General features: G+C 43.0%; 1 protein-coding gene across 1 annotated transcript in view; it reads left to right on the top strand.

Annotated features, from left to right (window-relative positions):
- LOC107194435 (visual system homeobox 2-like) overlaps positions 1–25,915 on the top strand; it is a 75,889-nt gene that overhangs the window by 41,506 nt on the left and 8,468 nt on the right. Inside the window, exons 3-4 of the mRNA XM_015584056.1 lie at positions 6,784–6,873; positions 8,093–8,223. Coding sequence (XP_015439542.1) covers positions 6,784–6,873; positions 8,093–8,223 — 221 coding nt within the window. The remainder of the gene's footprint in view (positions 1–6,783; positions 6,874–8,092; positions 8,224–25,915) is intronic.

Raw genomic sequence — 25,915 nt, forward strand, 5'->3', positions numbered from 1 at the left:
TGATAGCTATAACGAGACATTGTATAATACAGAACTGTGTTTATACGATGCTAATTGCATCCACAAGATCTTTTTATCGTTGAATTATTACCCGATTAACAATTTCATAATAGTCGAGAATAGACAGAATTTGAAAAGATTTCCCTTCTTGGCAGTGCAAGCACTTTGAAACTTCGCTCCTTGACTCGAGGTTTCTTGGAGTAGTTTGAATCGCGACACTAGACCAGTCTGTACCAAAATACAAGTTGAGAAACTGAGAAACTCAATATTTATATACACTCATACTAGGCTCTGAAATAATAATTGAGAAAGTTTAATAATTAAGGGAAAGTTGCCGAATATAGATCATCGTCTAGGTTGGACTAATACTGTAACTTGTCATGTGTAAACAATTTGTTCCGTATAATACACAATAAGTGTTGCTTATATACTACGTTACTTAATGCAATTACCACTATCACACACATATTTCCTATCATACGACGGAAATTGCATACTAATGATAACTTACACATGCATACACATGACAACTTTCCCTTAATTCTTAAGCTGCTATGTTTCCCCAACTTTTATTTCAGATCATGAGAGTCTAGTATGACTGCATATAAATATTAAACTGCCGGGTTCTTCGACTTTTATTTTAAAACACATAAGTCTACTGTTACGATTCAACCTACTTCAAGAAACCTCGCGTCAAGTAACGAAGTTTAAAAGTGTAAATCTGTACTAAATAATGTACACCGTCGAACCGATAGAACCTTTCCCCTCAACCACCTAAACCAATCGTTACATCCTCAAGATATTCCTTTCCTATCGCTACCGAATCGTCCAATCAGTCATCTCATGATGTCCCGCATTCGATCCAATAAAACGTTTCATAATGCCGGTCGAATCGCGGTGACACCAGCCGAATTCGCCCGTAATCTTACCGGTTCTCTCCCATCGAGGAGATTAAAAACAATTGCTTCTGAAGTGGCTGTATGCGCAAATACGTCGTGTCTCAACCCCAGCCAAGGTCCCGAGGGAGGTCGCGACATCCCACGATATTCGAGGGCACTACGAACGGATTAGATCCGGGACAAATTAGAGAGGAGCGAAGAAGAAGCAGTGCGAGGGAGAAAGATGTCCTGCGAACCCCGAATATATCGGGGCCAGAGGGCAAACGTATTTCCCGCTCTGGTCCTGTAATAGCTAACTGGATTTGATTAATAGATTCGGTTACAGTCTTCTACTTAGCCATCGCGACGCTTCCTGCCATGTCTAATATCGATCATTCTCTCTCTTGTGAAGCGAAGCCGCCACGACGAAAACAAGACCCGGTGAATTACGATGTTTTGCGCGCGATCATTCTTAGGTATTCGTTTTCCCGCGATTATGCGACAGGATCCCGTCCCTCCGCGTCTGTCTGCTGTATCTCATTTCCAGTCAAGGGGGAAAATATTGCTCGACGCGTCCTAGGGTTTTGGAGAGGAAGGAATTCGAAGTGTCTTCGTTCTGCGGGGAAAACATTGGCGAAAATGAGGCGTTAACATCTTGATATTTTAGGTGAGATCGGAGAGATTTTCAAGACTTTTAATGTACTACTAATTGAGAAGTCACGTCATTCACATTAGACTTTGTGTCGAAGCTGTTCTATCATATTTACCGTTAACAATTTAATAGGATTTTGATGGTATACAGCAGCTAGTGTACCAAGTGCAATTTTATTACAATTGGAGAACAGTTCTTGAGATGAAACATTGTATTACGTAACGTATGATTATAGTGTTCGTATGACATAATGCATGAAGAATTAATTGGGAAATTTAAATAAAATATCCTTCTGCACAAACATTCAATTTTTTGGAAATTATTAATGACTGAATTATTCTAATATTCTACTCCCTTTAGATAGTTCTCAAAACATTAATATGTTAAATACCATCATCCTAGATATAAGTAGAAGAAGATAGTTAAACAGCAGAACAAAATTATATTTGTATTATAATCTATATTCCCCTCACAACAAGTGAATGTCGACTCACATACGGTCAATAATATAATCACTAATCATTACCCGTCGACCATAAGCAGCTCCGTTTTCCTCGCCTGTTAGCGCTCACCATTCACGATCGGATCCTACGAGGATCCAAGGCGATTGGTTCGACGGTTCCCGGTAAATAAGCGTACTTAAAAAACCCGGGTGCAGGAATCAACGCGTAGTCGGGGTGGCGTAAAGAGGCCTCTCTACGATCTCGAAGAACAATAGATCGCGCGAGCTCCGCGCGCGAGGACTCAGTGCCTGCGCGAGTCTCAAATATTTATTCTCCACGTGACTTCGACGATCTTCGTTGAAGATAGAAAAAGTAAAGCTAGGGACCTAGAAAAAAAGGACAGATGTAATCAAAGTATTTTGCTCCTTTTTTATCCTTTTTTGATTCGAGCGTGCTACGGACGCTTGATCCTTCACTCTCCTCGTCTCTATTCTGCTCTAATTATCCATTCGTCTTTGGTGGATGAGCTGATAAATAGAGCAAGATTCATTTGACGCACACGTTGGAAAATACGTGGCGAAGTAGAGAGGGCGTGTCTAAGAAATGTTGGATAAAATTAAGCCGGTGGCCTCGCCTGAATCGGCTGAATGCCACCGACGCTTCCTCATTAAGTTCTTCGTCTTGGCGGGCTTGCGAGGAAATTCTTCGTCCCCTTGGAGCGCACGCAGATCGCTGATGTGGATGATAGTTTTCGTTAAATATCCACGAGACCGATGTTCAGTCAATTTTACGGGGATTCGTTGAGAAATAGTACTGTTGGTATACTGCGAATTTTGATGGTACTTGGAACTCGAGTTTCTTTAACTGCACCCATTTTAGTAAGGGTTGGTAGTGACTGCGATCATGATGATGTTCTAATGTGGTACATGTAAATAATTAAATTAAAATTTTATGAGAAAATAATATTAGAAACATGCCACACTTTGTTGCAGATTTTTAAATTGTGCGTCCCTTTTTCAACCCCCTTTCAATGGACCCCATCAATAATTATGAGTATTATATTGAGTTAATAAAGTGTCTATGGGTTTTTAAACAAAAATTACGTTAATTACTAATATTTCTAGGAAAGGACATTATTTTGATCAGTAGAAAATCACAAAATCATGTGTTTTCCATTGCATCCCCTTTCAGGGTACGTTAATATTGACAGTAACCATACTATTCGATTAATACAACTCGTTTGAGCAATTATATAAGTGGTCTTTGACGAAGTATTATTATAACAACAAGGATGGGCCCTATAGTACTAACAATCCATGCAGTTCTTTTTCAACCCTTTCTTAAATACTGCCTTCAATGGTCGTAATCATAGTATTAAATAAATTTCTTATCCGTAACATGAAAATCCTTTGCGAAAATGATAATTCAAACCACAACACAGTGTTTTATATTGTTAAGAATCATCCGTTGTCGCCATTCAACCACTTCTAATGAAGAATATCAATTGCCACGATAATGTGGTGTCAACACAATTAACACCGTCAATTGAATGGAAATTCTTTGAAGTGATAATTTTATTATTCACATAATATTAAACATTACGTATTATCCATTTTGTTTCCCTTCAATGATGATTCGACTTGCCCCATCTTTTAACTCTCAGAAACCGTTCCCGAAAAGCATTGAAACGCGACGTAAAAAAGAGCAGAAAAAAGCCGGAACGCGAACCAGGAACGAACAAGCAACAACGAACAATGGTTTTTCGCTTCTCAGCCTTCGCTATTTTCGCGAGCCGTGTGTCCTCTGTCGTGGCCGCGAAGCTGCTCGGCTCGAAATTCGTCGGAATTCCTCGTCTTTTCACCACTTTCTCGATCCACCTCGCTTTTTTCGATGCTCACGCGCTCGGAAAACTAGCTTCCACTGTATTTCCCCGCTAAATAAGAACTCCGCAACGTAGCAATTTCCACTAGAAAATCCTCCTTTGAAAGGCGTATGTAAAATCAACCAACGATCAATACCCAACATTCATGACAACACTCGTATCACCAAGAATCTCTTCTACGCTCCACTCCAAAATCAAAGCAACCAATTAAAACACACGGAGTCGCACACACGTAGACACATCACAAAGCTGAACCTTCTGACGAATTTACAACCTTCTCGCAAACAGTTGCTCGAAATCTCTCGAAAATGTTTGAAAGATCCTTTGACTCGCCCGTATCTCCTTTGGCGATCACAGGTGGCCGAATGACTCGTTCCCACTTTCTGACGACGTTCAAGGGACACACGGGAGCTTGCGTTAAACCTGCACGTGAGCGTTCACACAGGTGTGAGTCGACTAAGGTCGAGCGCGCAGGCTTCCCGTAGAAATAATTTCCACGAAGGAAGAAGAAGTAGGACGAACGAGCCCGAGCGTAATATGTACGTACACCGTCGCGGTCCGTGACGTCAGGCCAATGCGTTTCGGGGTCCAATTAGTCGAAGGACACATATAATTGGAATTAAGCTCTTAATTAATAGTTAATTAGCCGCCCGGTAGTGGCGGCCACCAGCGGCTGGCAGCGGCAGCAACAACTGTAGTAACGAGTTAGCCCCGGGGAGAGAGGGTTTCATTGTGAAATCGCGCGCGCGCGCCACGGAGCCGTTTCTCGCTCGTTAATTCGAAATTAATTTATAATTGATGATTATTTTCGGGCCATGGGTTCCCCGTTCGCCCTCCCACCGCCTCACCCCTACGAGTCTTTCGAAACACACCACCCCCGTGTCCCCTCCCTTCCCGTGGAAAATTACCATTTACCCGGGCGCACGCACACGATCCGCGAAGCAACGTGGCACTGGCGAAAAAAAGAGGAAAAAACAAAATGGGGAAAAAATGTTTCTATTTTTTTTTCGACGCGTGTCGCTGCTGCTGCACCCTAATTGGGGAACTGCGATTTTTCAGATGAAAACCTGGGACGTCATCGATCGGACAACAGGGCCTGTTTTTTTTTTTTGGCAATTTTTTTCTCCGTGATTTTCGAAGTATTGTCGTCGAAACGAGGGTTGAAATACTGGTATCGTTGGTAATACATTTTTCGGCGATTTTCGTCGGGTGTCGGTTCTGTGCCTGGATTGTCGATTCGGAATTGCGGAAATTATGCTCCGATCGGTGAGAGTTTCGAACCGCGTAAGCCGGTAATTGCGTTTCCATTTTTTGGCGGTTGATCAATGGTTCGTGCTTTCAGTCCGATACTGAGAGAGTTGAGTGAAGGATATGGAATTAACGGAGAAAGTTAATTGGTTGCTGTTCTTTCAGATGTCCGCAATGTAAAATGAATGAACGATGTTGTAAATGTATTTTTGAGTTGAATCTTCGGAGATCGAATATCCATTAGTCAAAGAGGGAAATTATTGCAGTAATAATTGTACTTTGTCAGACAGTCCGCAAGTGTAAAGTGTCTTGGAAAGTAATCCCCTGTAATTATTAAATAGAAAATGTTTAGAATAATATTTGAGGATCAGAAGAATACTATGCATCTAAACTTGACAGATGTAGAAGAAGGAACCCATATTTTATTGTATTTCTGTTTTGGATGAATCAAGAAATTATGATAATCGGACCAACAGCGAAAATTCATTAAAAAGCGATTCTAAAGGTATTTGAAATATAGAATAAGAGTCGTTTTATGCGAAGGGTATCAGCCACGAGAATCTGTTTAATGGGAATTAAATAGGAAGAGAGAGATTGATGAGGCGAACGCGTTGACTGGTCCAGCATAATTTGCGTGGATGTTACGCGTGGTCCCGATTCATTGGCAAGTCAGGTATAATAGGTAATTTGATCCGCGAGGTGTTTGAGCGGCTCGAACGAAGCGGCGTGTGTAATTATCAATTACAGCCAGTGCTATGAAATAATGAGCTCCTTTCCCCCCAATGGATCGCAGGCCGCCCGTTAGCCACGAATTTTTCACGAAAGAAGATACGCCCGCGTGCTTCTACCCTGTTATTTCGATAATTTTACCCTTGCAAAATGCACCGAAAAGTGGAACCCGTAGCGAAATAGAGAATTAAACGATGACCCATTTGGGAATGAAGAACGAAATAACAGGTTGGAAATATCAACTTTACACTTTTCGAATACTTAATAATTTATTGTTAAAGGAATACTAGATAAAAGAGTATTTTATACTTACAAAATTTATGAAGGTTCTGTAAAGCCTTTCATTTCTGAATGACAATTGCCTGTAGGTTATAGTGTAACAATTCACAGAAAATGCTGAATATGGCCGCTAATGGTGGCAAATATCTCGAGCTGATTTTGCAGATATTTCGCCCTACTGTTAATTATACTCTAAACTTCAGAGGATTTTTCTATTTTCTACGTTATGATACATATAATTCTCACCTATCACAGACTATATCATTTTACAATATAAAGTGTGGACATCTATAAAATGAGGCGTGCTGAGATCGTCTACTTGAGTCTGTACAAACCTTCTTCACAATAATACATAAAAATAATTACTGAACATGGCAGAATAAAAATATGAGGAGCAGAATCTTTCCTAGTAAGACGTTTAGTTTCTCGCAACCGATTTTCAGAACATGTTCAGTAACTTTACATCCATAGAGTCTTAATCTAATAACGAAAGATAAAGCCGCCCATGCTAAATCTTCAATGCAAAATACCTCACCCAAAAGATTTCCTGAAAAGTAAAGTATCTCATCATTCATCATTATTAAGTTGTCGTTTTGTCACATTCTTATTATTAAAATTAATGCTCCACCCACAGCTCGCGGAAAGTCACTAACACGGTCGGTTCTCTTTCAGGAGTCGGGCACAATATAGAGTCAGGAAAGGATTTCACAGTCGACGGTCTCTCCGGTTTCAGTAAAAAGAAGAAGAAGAAACGCCGTCATAGGTGAGTATCTCACGTGAGCCTGAACAATGAATTTTTCCGTGTACCTTTCCGTTGCTCGGCTATTTATGTATTATTTATCGAAGAAAAAAAGGTTCCTCGGCATGATTGAAACCCATGGATCTATTCACAGGACTAAACATAGTAAATATTCTAATCGTGTGTATACAGTAAAGGTTAGCCTGGATCGCATAATCATATATAACACGAGTCAGTCTTGTTAATTTAAATAAAATAATATTTTAAATTAATACAAACTTTTATTTTTTCCCCGAAGCATCGCGAGACCAACCGCCGCCATTAATTCCCTGTTCGCGACGAACTCCAACCCCAAAAATTCATCGTTGAAATCAGCGCGATACAGAGGACAGGCTCGAATGATTAATAACCGTTCGTAAAATCATGGACGTGCCCGTCGAGTGCTATTCTTCGCGCGTTTTCGCTTGATTATCAGCAACCATCCACTCCCAAAACGAAACAATTGCGCCCTGTTCACCGGTGATTCTGCGCCCGCTATAATGATAGATTCTCCAGCGCGCGCGAACAAATATATCATTTTAGACTTTTCATCGTGTAATCGACAAGTGAACACGGTAACGAGTTTTCGGGTATTTTCGAAGAGACAGATAATCCGCGCGCAATTACCGTTCGCCAATAATTGCGTGGCGGACAGTCGAAACCCCTGGGTTCAAATTGCTCGTTAAAAAATATAATTATCGCGGCGAATCGATTCACATCGGACGTGTGTAGTTGTTACATCAATTCGGACGTAAGACGTAAACGCGCGGTAATTCCGTATTGGAGAGCAAATATTACAGTTCAAACGTCGAAAAAAAAAATGGGATGAGGGTGTGAGAAATTACTTTACCAATCGATTGCGCGTTGTACGTACAAAAATTTGCCGCAGTGCGGATATTTTCTTTATTGGAATCTATTTAAGCTTCTGATCGGAGTATGTAACGATTCGTTATTGGTGTCCTTTTGATTCGTTGATGCACTTATTTTTATAATTCCAGCGAAAGAAAATTACGCCTCGAACCCGTGCACTCGCGTCATTCGAACAAGTTCTGTAATTGTTTAACATCGTGAGAAAATCGAGAAGAAAACATCCAGGTAGATCGCAGAAATACGCGGACATTTTACTTTCCGATTTTCCATCGAGTGTAGGCTAGGTTTAAGGGAAATGTTGTAATGGCATATAACTAGGTTCATACGGTTGTTGCTCCAGGACGATCTTCACGTCGCAACAGCTGGAGGAGCTGGAGGCAGCGTTCAAGGAAGCCCATTATCCGGACGTCTATGCTCGCGAGATGCTCAGCCTCCGAACCGATCTGCCCGAAGACAGGATACAGGTGAGCGAAAATCAAAAGGCCTATGAAACACGACACCCGCGACCTACGAATCAGAGTGGCCCGATACCCACCCCCCGTCCAACCCCGACCACCTTGTGATATTCGCGACTCAGAGGTATCGTGTTCCCACGCGAACCACAAACCTCCCCCGTGAAACGATCGAACCAGTCAAAGGATATTTTCTTCCTTCTTCCCTCGTTCGGATCCTTACGAATTCGCGCTGGTAGGTCAACAACCTATTAGTCGATGTGATTGGAAGACTTTGAGCTATTTATTGAAGGTGTCGCGTGGGGTTTATGAAGACAAGATCGATGGAGGCCATTTCTGTGATCCTTATGAATTTCTGTAACTTTATAGATTAGTCGAGAATCAGTTTCGTGATTATTTTTCGTTGATTGGGTTTCACTAGTTAAATGTTTCGGACCATGTATTCGACAAGATTCAAATTTGAAACGTTTACTGGTAGAAATAAGATGGAAGATTTAGCTTTCTTTATGATTTTAAATTAAAGCGTTTAGCTTAAATTCACTTTTGGGAATTGTTTTCTTTGGAGAAACGCAAATATTGCAAATGATCTCAAAGTTTTAAACAATAACTGATTGCACTTTCTATTTTGAATAATGTTCAAATGATTTTCTTCCAATCAATTCATATTCATACGAACGTATCGAAACTACTCACCCACCGAATAAAAAACAAAGAAAAGTCTTGCAATAATAAATGTTACATTCTGAATTATACCTTCAACTACAACGTGTCTAATTCGTAAAAACATTAATCGCAAACATTAAAATTGAGAAACATACGAAACATAAGGTTGACGATTCGCCTATTGAAAAGCTGAAATAGTTGGTACCAGTCCGTGTACAATTGACGGTTCACGTCCAATTTATCCCGCATATTCCGCTATTTGTAATGAAAATAGGGATTGAAGAATGGAACGGCTAGAGTGGCACGCAACCGCTGGACTCTTGCAGTTTGTTAAATTCATTTTCCCCCGGCGAGTCGTAATGGCGAAGGGCGGATCGTGAAGTAGACGCGATTAAATGAGTCCATTTTCCGCGGTGAATCGCATTCCGCGAATTGAAAGTGCTTGTTTCGAATGGCGTACGGTAATGTTCGCCTGTTAAACCGGCGCGGGCACAATGCGATTTTTTTCCGGATCGTCGTCGTCCACGAAATTCCGAAGGATGCATAACACGCGAAAAAAAAAAATGAAGAACAAAAAGAAAAATGCCCTACCTCATTTTTCGTCACGTTTAAGCCATTGTCCGGCGAACAGTTCGGCGGACATTTTGCGCGGCGTGGCGAGGACTCGAACGCATAATTCACTATTAAACCCGCAATCCGCCGTTCCCCGGTAATTCCGTTCTCAGTTAACGAGAATTAACAACGTTACACGCTCTTTTCACGACGCACCCGCAGGCCTGTATAAATCCTCCCGGAAATATAAAGCTTCGATATATTCTCGTGCAATTAAAGCGCGCGCGAGCGTTGTTCCTGTCGTCGATAACGCGGTTCGCAAAATTATATTAACGGGAATGCTTTTTCGTAAAACAGATTTAACGGCCGCTTGTTCGTCAAACGGAATTATTATCAATTAGCGAGTGTTGGTTACGTCTCTGTAAATCACGCGGGAGAGTACAGTGAATTATTTTCAGCTCGGCCTCTCTTTGGCAGCGGATAACGTTCTGACTTGACGATCGGGGGTATGTTAATATGGTTTCGTGATGTTCGAGGGTGGATAGAGGAAGAATGCAACTATTTCGTTTGGAAATATTTTTTTTAAAAATTCGTCCAACGTTGTAATGTACGCTTCATTTATCAATTAATTGCAAATTCTTCGAAGTGATTTCATATGGACTTCAAGGGAAAATATTTTTACAATCTTAACGTACACCGATGAAATAAATTTTAACGTCATTCTTTTAATCGAGATTAACTATCAAAATGGTTATCACGTTTCCGAAACAATCAGAAAGTGATTAAGGAAAGAAAGACTTAGAAGAACAACAGTAATATAGAAATGTAATAATACATAGGCCGTTAATAAAGGATTAGTAAGGTATTTGTAAAAAACAGGGTCCAAAAATACAAAAATAGTAAGTAGAAAATTCGTCGATCCTTGAACGAATAGAATTTCCATTCGATTCATCTTCGAATCATTAACATCGAATTTGTATAAATCCTTACAACCCCGGATTTATTCTTCAATGCGAAAAATTCAGGGAATGTCGACTCGATTTTTCCATGACGTCACAGAATTAGTAACTTGCTTCCGGGTATAGTAACTTATCGCACAATCTTACAAATTGTTGGTCCTTTTTCCTTGGTGAATCGCTAACTGCTCGATCCCTTAGCGATATCGCGTAGAATTATCGACATCGTTGGTAAAACGGTAAAAGAACAGTCGCAAATGAAAGGGGTAGGGACACGTCGGTGGCACGTTCTCCGGGGATGGAGAGAGTGGCAGGACCAAAAGGCGCGACCATAAAAGGGAGAATTTTCCCGGGCTGACGGTTAGTTACCGCGGACCGGTGGAGTACTAGCCTGAGATAGGTTTCCGCATGGCGGACCCGGGACAAGGTTCCCTCTCTCTCCCCCTCGCCCTCCTTTTCCACGTCCCTTTTCCTCTCATTGCGATTCACGCTTCAACCCACGCCGCGGGGCTCGTTCTATCCTTCTTCCTTCTTCCGGGGTTGGAGGCTGTATATCGTATCACGAACGACATGTCTGCGGTCCTATCTCGCGTGTTTAGACCGTCTGCGGTGAGAAATCGCGAGAGAAAGCGGAATAAGATGGTGGATAAATAGATAAAATTATTAGCCTTGGGTGGGTAGCGTTTTTGGCGGGAGTAAATTAGTGGAATATCTGGAAAATAGTACAATAGTAAGGGAAGGATTTCGTGCTGTCATGTGGAAGAAATTACGAATCGAAGAATAGAACCAAGTGCAATAGTAGGGTAATCGAGAAAAGGATAGATACGGATTCATGTATTGATCCTAGATAGATCCCTCGTGATTCATTCGAGCCAAAGGTAGAGGGTAATTACTAAGAAGCAGAGGGAGCACTGAATCACGCCGCTAATTTCAAGCAGCGACGAAAAAATGAAAATTCAAAAAACTGAAGAAAATCCTACCTCCGTCAGTCGTTCCCTCCGAACCCGGCACATGGGGGTGCACGCGTACGGTGTATACAACAAACACGCGTGTCCGTGCATGAATGACCATCGGGGTTCACATGCAAGCCGCTGATTATATTTTGATATGATTCGGTGGTGGTGAAAAGGGGTTGCAGGGTGGGGGTGGGCCGCGGAGCAAAGGTGGTAAAGAAGCCGCCAGAGGAGGTGACACCCGTTTGTAGATGGAGGGGGAAGCAAAGAAACGACGTGGAATGAGAGTGACGAAGATGTTGGTTAGAGAAACATAGTAGGAGGGAGAGAGAAAGAAAACCATCCTAAAGAGAGACGTATGAAGGAAAGGGTAAGGGGGTACGGCCGAGTCGCGCTTCACGGGGTTGTTGAAGGTTCGTGGCTGAGCGTACAGGCGCGTACACACGAGGAAAGAGAGAGAGAGAGTGAGAGTGAACGAGCGAGTGTAGCGGCGGCGTGAAACGACAAAGCGGCCATTGCAGGATGGGTGCGGTCCCGCGGGCCAATCAGAGAGACGAGTCGCGGACCGACCGGCCAATCAGGCCGCGCCTTCCACCCGTCTTTTGTTTCTAAATTTGCGCGCGCGGCGGGGACACAATATAACGAGCTGCGGGGAGCAAAAGAGGGGTTAGTAATCGTTAACGGTGATATTTTTGTGTGTGTGCTGTGTATATGTGTGTGGTGGTATTGCTCACAGCTTTCTTCGTCTTTCCTCCACCTCTTCTCTTCTTTCAACTCCCTCCCTCCACGACTCCCACACGCCTTCCTCTCCCTCCCTAACCCCCTCCCCTCGCCTCAACGTGTCGCGCCGCCTCACTCCTTCGCCCTTCTTCGTCATCTCTGTCCGATTCGCCGCGCGCCGTGAATCTCCTTCCGTTTCACGGATCTAGCCCCCATCACCATACGAGTTCCATCGTCGTTCTTGCTCCGTTCCTGCCCGCTCCCCCGTAAAACCGACCCAGCCCCCCAATCCCCCAACCGCCACGACAGTATTTCTCCTTCTCCTAATTTCTTTGTAGCTCCTTTCTGCCCTTTGTTCCCCGCGCTTTTTACCTTTTGTATCGTGCGCCCGTGTCCCCGTGTGCGCGCAACGCCCACGCGTCGGCGGACCACGACCATCATAGACCGTCGCGCCGGACAGTTTTCATATCGATTAGGCGGATTTTGAGGCGGTTCACGCTGGCTCCCGGACGCCGCGATATTTCGGTGGCGGTGATTTCGTGGGGGCGAAACTGTTGGGCAACGTAGAAGTATGTTGCCTTTATAAATTCAGGGGAATGTGCTTTGCATTGTCAGACATTCGTTGGTTACTTTAGTGTAAACTTTGTATTAGAGGTGTCCATACCTTCGATGCATTTTGTAAGGGGTAATTATTCGCCGTGGAAGATAATGAACGACTTTGGCTGTTCAACAAAATTTTCTTTCTATTTCTAAGAGGATTGACAGAGATCGTATTACGAATTGGATGACGCATATTTCACGAGGGTAGATTTTGAACAGCCATTTAGTATATACTCGTGGGACAAACAAAATTATTGTCAATTAACTGATATGTACAGAGTGTCGCCGCATAGGTGATATAAACCGAAAGGGTGTGATTCTACGTACAGGAAAAAATCGAAAATAAAGAATAAAATTTTTTCGTAGGATACTTCGTTTTCGAGAAAATCGAATTTGAAGAATTGCTGGATACGCGTGCAATTGAATAGGAGTTTGCTAACACGTCCGTTCATTGCGTTCTGTTTCTACTTACTGTCGCTATGAACACATGCAATTATCTTGGAATCGATGTATCGTATGAAAAGGTTTTATTTTACATTTTCGATTTATTTTTGTGTAAAATAAGGGTTGTCACACTAGTTTCGGGTTGTACCACCATTTGGAAAACACTTTGTATACTCCCAATTATATTTCTACCAAGTAACAATCATTACAGTGACTTGTTTAAACATCACCCTCGACGCAGCAATAAACAATATATCAATCTAACTGCGAAATATTAAAAAATCCCTTAAATCTCATTAAGACAATCCTTTCACTCCTAATTCCAAATTGGTGATCAAAATAAAACACCACCTGAAATTATAGAGATTTCACAAAAGTTCCCCTAATATTTCGTGTGTCGAGTCATTCCTGCAAAGCGTGTAACGAACCGTTACCGTTGAAATTTCGAAAGAGCAGACCGGAAAGGGCTGTTTCCGCCATGAAACGAAATTTCCACGTTCACCGGGCCGATTCGTCACTGGCGGCTGTCAAGCCTCCACGCGGTGAAGTGTTATTACTTGATTAAAACGAATGGGTCAGACCGACGCGGTCCGAACGTATTAATCAGTTATGCCCATTGAGTTTCTCTACAAAGTTCCCTGTACACGCGTAAATACGCTCTACCATCGTGGTATCGAATCGCGTATGTTCAAGACACGTCTGGGCGTTCCGGGAGCAGCTGTAACGAGTCGGTTCGAGCGGGAAAATCAGAATGGAGCAGCGTCTTTTACGAGACGCGCTCGTTGATTTCTGGTATTAAGAAGCTTTCTCATTTCGAGGGGGACAAAGGCATAGAAGTCGAACAGAGTCCGCGGGCAGGGAAAGAAGAAAGGGAAACGTCTTCTTCTGAGAAGAGACGGGGCACAAAGAATATCTCTCTTCGAGTCGCGACGAAAATGAGAAACTTTCGAACGTCGTGTGCAAAGGCAGAAGAGAATTCTTCTATGGTATTCATCCTTGTAACAATGACTTAGACTCTCAAGATATCTAAAGATTGGATTCTACGGTACTACTTTAATTCTTGAACGGTCGATCGTCTGATCATCCGATATCACGAAGATCCGAGATCGACTCGGTTGTCGACTTGTACCGTAGTCATTTTGCGTGAGTACGACATTATGGAAAAATTCAGAATTAAGAAAATATGAAATGGTCTTTAAACATATTTTAGTGAAACTACATTTTTATATCCATGGTTATCGATTAGTAAACTCAAATAATATCGTACTGTGCATTACTATTTACAGACACGTTTCGAAAGGTTCACAATCTTGTAAAATATTTATTGTCACAATTTTCAGACCTGATGGAAAATTCTTTCGTTTCCTGTGCCTCTTATTTGATTCCTCCTAATACGTCTTCGTTAGATACGATGACCATTATTTTCTACAACCGTATTTCCTTTTTCCGAGAATTTATCAAAATTCTTCGTTTTAGAATTAAAATTTGAATGAATAAATCTAATAAAATACAACAACCACCGCGAAGCAATTTCCAAAACTCTTCTCGATCAAATTGGAGCATTCAGTATTCTCTCGATTTAGTCTTCCTCTCTACGCACATTGTACCGTTTCGTAGGGCTTGATTAGTTACACGCCCAGGACTGACAATTCGAAGAAAGAATGGTCGGAACGCTCCCGCGGTGAAGTTAATCGAAATGTCTTCGGCAGACCCTCGGTCTGGTTGCTCGTATAATTGTGCATGCGATTCGCGCGTGCGGCAGTATAATTGCGCTTCCCCGCAACCGATTCTACTCACGGGGCCCCTGACGTTTTTTCTTGTCGAAATAATTACGCCATAGACGCATCGCTTCCTGAAAGAAAATGGGTCAGATTTCTCACTGTACTGTTACAATTTACTTACATTCAATGACGATTATTACAAAGATACTTCAATTGACAGAACTATCATTTCAATATAAACAAAATTAGTCGACCAACTACTAAATGTTAAAGGGAAATTCCTCATATCCGATACAAGATAGAATTTTCTAATCAGATCACAGACATTCTTTCACACAGGAAGTTTCTTAACACCTAAACAATGTTTCGAGCCTCCTGTCATGCAACTTAAACTGTATTTTCAAATTTTTATATTCTTCTAGTATACAAAATTAAACTCGTAACCGATTTCTATCCTTTTCACGTTCCCTTTCACCCCACAGTTCGACGTGTAAAAGACTCTTCCACTCACGCCGAACGGTACAACTATTCCTCATCTTACACACCATTCTAATAGCGTCTACGAGTTTCCCGATGAAAGAAGCTCGTCGTGGCGCGAAAATGGGGGAGAGAGAGAGGCCCGGGCTTCCCGGAATCCCACCCTCGCTATAGGAAACAGCAAAGACCGATCGACTTGACTACTCGTTATCGCGATCGCACTCATACTCCGCGAAATGAGGCTGCGTCTGATTGGCGAGCACGGCGGAATCGCTCACAAACGGACGTAATTTCGGCAGGCCGGAGGGGTTACGGGCTTCTTACGGGGGTGCGCAAAATTACAGGCTTGCCCCGCCACACACGGTCCTTTTTCGCACCCGTGATCGATATTATACGCCCCGAAAGGGGGCTCTCTACCCCGGTCTGGCGAAGTGTTTCGGACAAAATGACACCACGAATCACTGTTCAATTACTGTTTAATTTTCGCGAGCTGCGGCGGCGGCGGAGCGCGTGCGGACGCTTAATAAATCGTGGGGTTGCATTCTGGGCGGACGTAGCGATCCTGCGATTCCTCGCGCTAATCCTGCGAGGAATATACGATTTTAATTCGGTAATACGGGTGCTGGATTTATCGAACGACAACGGAACCTTTTGTCCCTTGATTTGTGGAGGGAACACGGTATTCTATATTCCACTTACTACGCCGATGTCGTGTGTTTACTGGACTCGTTTTAGGGTGGGCTCGAATCTTTTCAGTGGAGAAAATTAGATTCGACGGTTTAAATTGTTGAGAATGCCGGGGGAATCGATTCGGAAACGATTTTTTAGTATGTAAATGGCTAAAAGTATGGGACCTGATAATTAAAGAATGAGGATAATTTGATAAACGTAATATGCTAAAACTGATTGGAATTGATTCGTTAATATACTGACTCCGTAACTTTTGTTATGTCGTTCGAAAATAATGAGTCACTGTGCCATCAATCATGAAATTTGGCCTCGTACGTTGGTGTTACGGAGATATGCATTCTTTAATCCACCGCGTGCTTGTCAACTGTTCCTTAATCTTCCTTTGATTACTCAGAAATAATGACAGAAGATTTGATGGTGGAAACAAGATCCTCTGTTTACACAGAAATTATGAAACGACTCGAGTGGACTCGCTGTAAGTCATTTATCCTTAATAATAGCTGACCCCCGTGAATTTTCTCAATGGATAAAACGATTTCTCTACAAATGAAAATGTTATTCCTAGTGTCTTTTAATAACACACCTCCGTGAAAATCAACTTCCTTCCAAATTAACATAATAATCTCCTCCCTCGCAAGGGTCAAGCGTTCGTCTAACGGGTTTCCTCTGCGTATATCTTGCCGATTATCGAGACTCCACAATGACACACGAGCAGCTTCTTGCGTGCACCAGGCGGTGGTCGAAGGAAAAGGCATCGTCCTCTTCCATCGAACAGACGTTTCCCGGTTGAAGCTATCCGGGTAATGAGGGCCCAGACTCCCACGGGCTCGTCCGAAAAAACAACACGCGTATCCGACCGGTAAGCGGCCCATTAGCGAAGAATTTTAACCGCGACTCACACAATCGTTACGGGAGGAAGGATGGAAAGCCAGACGGTCGGCCGTATGCTCAAGTTAACAGAGAAAAAAAAATTGACTTCAAGTAGCGACGAACGGCTCGACGCGAGACCAGCAAGTCATCCACGTAGCGCTCTCCAGAGGGTTTCTCGGCCCCCGGAGGCCTCCGCCACCGTACGGTCCCATGACAAAGGTTCCACTGAAGGAAGCCCCCTTCCTGACAACAGGGCCCCCATTGTCAGTCCCCCGTTTCAACCCGGGCGCCATTGAGGATTCGTTAGAACGGGCTGCCAGGTATGGACGCGCGAGCCAACTCCGTCGTCTTCGACACTTTCCTCCCGATCGTGCACGATCATCCTCCTGGGGGCCCCTCGATACACGGTCTATGGCCGCGTGATCATTGGCTCTAATAACTGACCCTTGTGATTCGCGTTTCGCGGAGGCTTCAAGCTCGCGGACTGGAGCGATGGAAAGACTCTGCGCGGTCAACGGGGATGACGATCTTGAATCGTAAGGATGATATGTCGGGTTAAGTATCTGGACCCCAGAGTTAGAGTGTAGGATTATGATCAATTTTCTTTTTAATTATATTTTATATGTCCACTGTATCAAATGTTTTACTATTTCTGATGGTAAAAATGATTGTGCAGTTTTTAATGTAATAGTGTTTAATGAGGCTGTTTGAAGTCACATTTACTTAACACTTTGACTGCCACGTCACCCAAATATGGGTGACACGTACATTGAAAAGTGTCTGGATTATTTAAACACTGTTATAAAATGTTTGCATGATATTCATATCACAGTATAATTTAAAACAAGACCTACAGCCTCTATTAACTAAACTCAAATATTTTCGACGATTTATGACTTAAAAAACGAAATAAAGTGTGTCTGGCTACGTACGGCCTTTTTCACTGTGGCAGTCAACGTGTTAATGCAATGTTAATCATTTTTACATGGCGAGACTTGGCCTAAGTCAATTCAACAGTTTGAGGGTGGCGATTGTTTCTTGTTAAATTCTTATCGAACGGTTCCGAAGTTTCAACATTTTTGCAGCTTTGATTCTCTAAAGTTTGAAAAGTGTGACTTAAAATATACACTGGCTGAGAGGATGACGTGTGTCTTGGGAGCAATTTCACTGATACGGTTGTAAATTCAAGTGTGCTGTTAGACGTGAACGCATAATATTCTAAAGATGTTAAAAAAATTCAGAATAATACACTAGAATGTTAAGTTCTTTAAGTGAGCTTGTGTTGAACCACGAATTAGTATTTAATTCGCTGCTAAAAAGTGATGATTTAAACTCTTAGGGACTAATTTCATTTGAGCACTGTATTGGGTTGAACGGAAAGTTCGTGCGTATTTGGTTACATGTCTCTACCACAAAAGTTTTACGGAAATGGTATTGAAAAACTCGCGAACCAGTAGGAAAAAATAATAGAGACTAATAAAAATTGTATCACTGATTAAATAAATAATTTTCTGTAAAAGCAATACAGTGAAATTTATTTAGAATAAAAACTTCCGAACTACCCATTCAACCCAATACAATTTCTGTGACCGAGCTTAATCGAGTTGTACAAACTTTATCGAATCTAATAAAATTAACGAACCGAGTATAGTTAATTCTGTGAAAAAAAAGAAACCGTAAGTGCATAAATATTGCAGACACTCGTTCATTAATACATGAGTTACGCCGCGCGACTAAACCCGGATGAACAACTCGTTGCGCCCAACAAAATGGCGTTCCTTTCGAGAATTTCCGCGGAGGGACGCCGGCAGCCTGGCGCGTAAAGCATCGCTCGTAAAACCGGATAAGAGGCTCGTTTCGAACTCGAACCCCCTCGACAAAGATCCTCGATTCCTCAACTGCTCCTCGTCCAACGTTTCCGCGAGAAAAATAGTCCGTTCTCGCATACTGAATTATGCGAAAGATTGAACCGGGTTGTAAACGGAAGAGGTCCTCTGTCTTACAACCGCGAAGAGAAATGTGGTGACTGACGGCGATGGAACGGGAAACAAAGATGGCTTCGAGTCTCCACCTTTCGAATGATTATGCAGTCGTATAAAGTTTTTGTGAATGTTTAAAAAATATCAGTAATAGGTAAGTATAGTAGAAATGTAGTGTAATAGTAATTGTAACTGAGGAATCTGACCGGTGTTTTTGATGACGATATACTATATTTTTTAAGTGGACGTGGAATTATATTCTTGAAACTATTGCAATTGGCCATTACAGACTTTTTTAATTGTTATATGGGTGTTATCGATATTATGACGAAGGAGAATGAAGAATACTTCCGGCGTTGTTTATTATTCGCCTACAAAACTGAAATTAATGTTGTGTAACTGAAGAACAACTCCTTTCATAGCAGAGGTATGTTTAATCTATTTGAACCTCAAAATTTCATCATAATCGACAAGTTCAGAGATGCCAAATAGTAGTAGAAATAAATCATAATCACATTATGGAATAATCTAATATCTCGAATGAGTTCTTCATTCTCTCTATCGCACACAATTCAACACTAATTTCCTATAACTCAACGTTTGTATAAAATCCACCCTCTAAGAATTTAACAAAGCAACAACACACCCTTCGCTACCTCTACAAAAAAAAAAAACGTCACAAGATATTCTGAAACGTTACATTCACCTTAAATCGATCCAAACCTCAGAAAACACACGTCGGTTATCCAGTAACATTCACAGCGACGAGAAACAGTGACAGATTCGTCCCGTACTTAGACTGATTACGGCAACAAAAGCCGTCTGCGGGAATCGTAAAAGAAGCCTTCTCCCCGGCGATGTTTTCGGGCGACACGAGTGTCCCCCGTTGGAGGACAAGCAGAAAATTAAGCGCTCGGGCTTCAAGGAGGAAAGTAATCGCTGAAATGAAGCATAATCCCCGGCGGGCATTACGAATTTTCATTTTTAATTCTCTCGTTTCCGCGCGCAATTCGCCGCCGCCGTCGCAAGAGTGGCGCATTAACTGTGACGACAAGAACAAAACCGTTCCTCCATCCTTCCCTCCCCTCGTGCCGCTACCAAAATGGCTCGTGACAATAGCAAAGACGTCGATGTCGCATATGCTCGAGTCCATCGTTGCCCACACCGAATAAGATCGGTCTGGTAAATACGATGGGGTCGTGGGACGTGGTGGTGTCGTTTCGAGCGATGAACAGGAAGAAAAAGGAGAAAGGAGGAAAGCTGAAAGTTTGGCTCGTTTCGAGGATATAATCTACCCGCAGAGAAGAAAGTAACGAGGAATCGAGTTACGTTCACCGCCTCCAATCCACCCCCCCCCCCCCCCCCCAACACGGCCTCGTTCCCTCTTCAACCCTCTTCCGCTCGACTTCGATCTAGTCTCCTCGAGCGTCGCCGTCCACCCGTGGCTCGTCCTCTCCAGCAAAGAAGCCCAGGCTAAGAAAGGGTAATGGCGCGGAAACGGCTCAAATGACCCGCGAATTTTCACTGGACTGGGAATGGGAGAGGGGGAGTGGGAACTTCCTGCTGCTTGTGTTTATGTTTAATAGGCGGCCCGCGTCGTAAGTCGACGTGAATTACGCCGGGATATTACCATTCACATGGCAAATTTATGGTAATTTTCCGACGCGAGTACCCGTTGATGGTCTACTCGCTGTCGGTTGATTGATACACCAGAAATGATCGAATTTTTATTTCTACGATTTTAGATAAGTAAGAGGGAAAATAGATTAGTTGCGAACAGGGTGTGAAGAATAGAGTCGTTAAACGATACTTTGATAGGATATGGAAGGTAAAAGAAACTGAAATTTGTTTGCTTTAACAATTACTAGACAGCAGGTCGGAATAGTGAGATTCTCGAAAGGTTCTCTGTTATTTCGTTTGTAAAGATCGTCACGGCATTTTGTGAAAAATTCGATTCTTCTCAGGCGCGGCACGACAGGTGGATATCCTGGATAAAAGGCTGAGAAGGACTCGAGGAGTTCGAGTGCCTAGAGAAGACGTTAACACGTTCTAAAAGCCTCGCTAACGCTGTGTAAACAACGCCGAGACCTGAAATTAGCTCCTCTCGGCCCGGGTAAAATAAATATTTTCGCGTCGGGGCCATCGTTAACGGATTACGAGAGAAAAATCTTCCTTCTTATTTGCGCCGCCGAGGATTCGGTGAAGAGGCGTCAACGGCGATTTCGATCGTGTATTATGCGATCACGGGGAGACGGAAACTTACACGTCCTGTGGTAGCTGATAGTCATTGACTTAACTAAAACCATTTCGCTAGACACTTACACATGTCATGAATTTGCACTCAAATAATCCAACATAATATTTCCAATTCACCATTCTGAGGATGTCACCTTTCAAATTCGAACGTTTCAATGAACTATTAATTCAAATTCAAATTACCTAAACATAAATGATCTACTCTAAATTTCCGATCTACAGGTATTTCAACCACTCGAATTCCAATGATTTACCAAAATTGTTATGAGAAACATCCGGTTATAAAATTGAAATTCAGTTACCTAAAACGCAAACAATGAAATTTAAATTTCTGACCTCGAGTCTTTCAAACAAGCAAATTTAGTTTTAAAATTTGATATTTTAAATAGAGACAGATTATATATCATTAACCCTTTCATTCAAGACATCAATAAAAAGCCAAGAAATCGAATCACATAAATTTCCATAAGAACCATTCGGATACAAAATTCAAATTCAATTACCCAAAACGTAAACGATCAACTCCAAATTTCTGATCCCAAGTCTTACAACCAATCGAATTTCAATCATTTAAAATTTGCACAAGAAACATTCAAGCCTGTCGACAAAACGCCGAGTCGAAATTTTCCTCCCGTTTCACCCCCGAGCCCCGAAAAATCCAGGATCAAACGCGTATCCCGCGCATAATCGAGTCGTCGTCGTCGTCCTCAGGCAGGAAATTTCGAGGCCCGGGTCCGTGCCCAATTATTGATTTTGTCTTTTCGATGGCCACGGCCGCGACAGGAAAGCGATGCACGCGCACACTCGCGCGTAGAAGGGCGCGTTCCCGCGTGTGTGTGTGCGTCGCCGCGGCGCCGGAGGGGGTTACAAAGCTACGAGAACGCATTAAATACTCGAGAGCGCAGTGTCCTCGGATGAGCTTTACTTGCACCCACACGAAACCCTGGTTGCTCGACGTACACACACGCACGCGAGCGAGGGAGCGCGCGCGCACACGAGGACGCGCACAAAGACGAAGCCTAAATTGATTGCGTCTAAAATCCAACGAGCTTTCTCGGCTTTTCGTTGCCAGCCGCGAGCCATGAGCGCGCGCAAGCTTACGACCTTTGTGGTGGCGGAGCGACGAGTGCGTTTCACAAAAATATAACCTCGCAGAGAGCCTTTCCCTTTTTGCCTCCTCCTCATTTTTTCCTCCTCTGCCCCAACCACGGCGCAAACCCATCCCTTCTTCGCCTACCTCCCGCGGATGCATGACTCTTCTGAAAAACAGATCACCGTCCCTTCTGGGACAGGCGGGGGATGGAGAATAGACCCCTTCCGTGTCTAAGGTGTAAAGTACCGATTTTCGGCGGAAAACGCGGCGGTCGGGTGGATCCACATGTGTCTGCTGGATTAGAGCGAATTGAGATCTCGGAAATGTCACCCTAAATGGTAATGGGGACGTTGTTGATCCAGTTTCAGGATGTATGAGGAGGGTTTACGGTTAATCTGTGACGACTCCTGTCATCTTGTTAGAGATTTAAAAGATTTCTTGATAGATACTTATTCGATGTTGCACTTGACAATATATTTAAATCATTGAAGGACTTGGTACGTATCATAATAAGGTACATTTTTTTAGACCTTTGCTTTTAACAGAACGCTTATTACTTTCATTATTGCTCTACTAGCTACTATATTTTGTAGGAGCTTGTTATTAAATATTATTTCACTGTGTTTAAGTTTCCATTGAAGATTTTCTTATGTAAAGACTGTTTATAATTTAATATCTAATCATACGGAAGAATTGCCAACTTCGATTCGATACATTTCGCGACAGATATGGCCGTACTGAAAGGGTTAATGGCGCCGGTCATCGATGCCCCCAGGTAACCTGTTAAATAATAAATAAGTATGTACCTGTAGCCAACACTGTCAAAGCAGTACCGATACAAGATATAGAAGAAAGTGGGCAAAAAAGAGTGGTCGAGAATAAAATAACGAAATTATATATTCCAGTAAAAATGCGCGTCGTCGTACGATCAAAAGAAATTTTCAACGCGTCGGTAATCGTAAACGGTGAACCGGCTCGAAAATACGCGTGGGCTCGATGGGGCGCGTAATTTCGATCGGCCGCTTTTTAGATACGAAGCATTTTTACGTATAATGGCGCGCAATTACGCGGCAATCCACGGGTTCCGAACAATCGGATCCGACGAGTTTTTGCCGGATTAATTGATCGCGAAAGGTTCCATCGTTTGAGCGGCACTACTTTGCGCTCGCGAAACGAAGTCACACTCGAAATGTTTCCCACCCCCAGCACCCCTTCGGATGGCCGTCATAATTGCCGACAGATCGAATTAAAGTCGAATTATGGGATTTCCACGCGTGATTCAGCGAACAACTATTCCAGGCGAGTGTCAAGGGAGAGAGATGGGGACACGATGTTCATAATCCGCTCGTAAGAAGCGGCCGATCGCACGCACATAAAAGCAGGCCTATGGTGCATCCTCGAATCCAATAGCCCGTGGACCCTACGACCCCCTCCGTAATAGGGTTGCGGGCCGGTGGCGGTCGTCGAGCTCATGAATTTTCTATCGCTCGTCGTCGAATGATTAAATGATCTTCACGGGCAGTAGGGTGGCCCTTTGACTTCTGGCCCGTCTAGACAGACACTGACAAGTGGCGTGCGTCTCCATAACGCGAACATACCCGACAGACGCTAGAATCTTGCTTGGGGGAGGCTGGAATTAGGGGACTGGCAATTCTTCTATTAGATTCGTTGGAAACGAATAATATTTTGCCGTTGTGGAGGTCTTGATATATTTGTTGTATGCTCTTTTAACACGTTCACTGCTATTATATGCTCTCGAAAACGTTCATCACACACCACTTTATAAGTCTCCATCGTTCTATTTAATGGAATATTCGTATTTTCTCGATTAGATATTGAAAATGCATAAAACAGAGATGATGAATGACATAAGATATAGGCGAATATTTCAAAACATATTCTGCTTTTAGTAAATAAAGTATGCTAACTCAGAAATTGGAGGGTCATATACTTATATGTAGTGGCGGGCTGAGTCTAATTATATTGGTTGCCAGGAGACAAGAGAGGACAGACTTACAACCTATATCCAGTTTCTGTTTCATTCTCAAACTAGTAAATTAACTCTTTAGACGCGACACTCAATCTTTCCCACAATAATTCCCACCTCCGAAAAAGTAAGTTCGTTCAATTTTCGATTTCCCTCGACAACGAAAGCCACGAGGAGTCACAATCGCATTACTTATCCATTTCCAGCAAGAGCAACGACTCCGCCGTGTTCAGAACCGTAATTCATAGACGCGTCACGGTGTCAGGCGTAGGTCCTCGATGCCCCACGAGCTGGATGCCCACAAATCACGCGACGTTCACGCGTCAGCCGGCAATTCCACCAACTGGCCGGTGCGTCAGGCAGTTTCTTAGGTCGATGATTCCCGGGGAAAGGCCGACAAGGAGGCCGGGCGATGCTCGTAAAAACCGACGGCAAACAAAGCGATGAATTCCGGCTGGCCGCGTTCCACCCCAAAAATTGACCAATAACGCGCGCATCTCGAGTGTCTCCCCCTCCCTGCCACCCTCATTTTCCCCCAATTTTGGTTTCGTCCGCGTGGTCCAACGGGTGGCAAATAAATAAGGGCCCGGGGGTCTCGGAACTCGCGGAATATCCAGCAATTTGGGCGTTGCAGGATTGTCAACCGGGACCGCTTATAAATTCTAATAAACCCCCATTGCGCCACGGCGAAATCTGGCGGGTGGTGGGTGGCGGCCACGCCAGGGGATGTGAACGGGGGGTGTATACACCGGGCTGAATGCGGATATAAATCTCGACTAACCGAATTAAGTTAGAAGCATGGGCCGAAGTTTCGCCACGCCCTCGCCGCCGATGAAACGCTATCGAAACCCAGCGTCTGCGTGGTGAAAACCGTGGCGAGACGAGGGAAACACATCTCTGCGTGCACCGGGACGGGGAAAAGAAAACCGGATGATGTCAAGTCTGCACGCTGTTTTTGACGTTAATTAATGGATATTCGATGGTCCCTTTCGAGGGAAATTAAAAAATCGCGAAAATTCGGGTCTTTGAGAGTGGAAACTTCTTTGGTTGTTGGTTGGGTCCGAGGACTTTTCATAATTGATGTTGTTTGAGGCAGTAGGAATCAAAAGAACATGTAAGGTTTTCAGAAGATTCTGAATTGAGTACTTCAGAATATCGGGAATGTCTAATTAAAAATTTTTTTTTTATTTTAAATGATCTGTCGAGTAGATTGTTCACGAATTGTCAGACAACGGACGTGCTTTTTCGTTTGGCTCTATCACTGTAGAATCTTTGGGAACGTCGGAGAGTGATAGACTAGTGATTATGGTGTTAATATGAGCCTCTGTGTGTAAACCGCGTCTAATAGCATTTGGATATCACCGGTTAGCTGGTAAAGCAGCTTCACCGGGTACCCTGTTAGCACCTACACCGCACAATCGATCACCCCAATCATGTGATCCCCCCTCCCCCGTTAATCAACTCATCAGTAGACGGTATTGAAGGCAGTGTCAGGCCATTTTGGGGGATTAATCAAGGATGATGTTATCATGTGCGTGATGTTAGTGGATGAACTTAACACTTTGCACTCCGAACAGTTCTTGACACGATCGATTAGCAACTCTAGCACATTTCTATTATGAAACCTTTAAGAATCTAAATTTTGAAAGAAAACTGTATTATTATAATACACTACGTAACATAAAACCACCCTAAAATTTACAGTCCTTGTGTATTGTGGTTAACATAAAAACGAACCACTTT

This window comes from Dufourea novaeangliae, unplaced genomic scaffold, assembly GCF_001272555.1.
Source record: "Dufourea novaeangliae isolate 0120121106 unplaced genomic scaffold, ASM127255v1 scaffold39, whole genome shotgun sequence".
Taxonomy (NCBI): Eukaryota; Metazoa; Arthropoda; class Insecta; order Hymenoptera; family Halictidae; genus Dufourea; species Dufourea novaeangliae.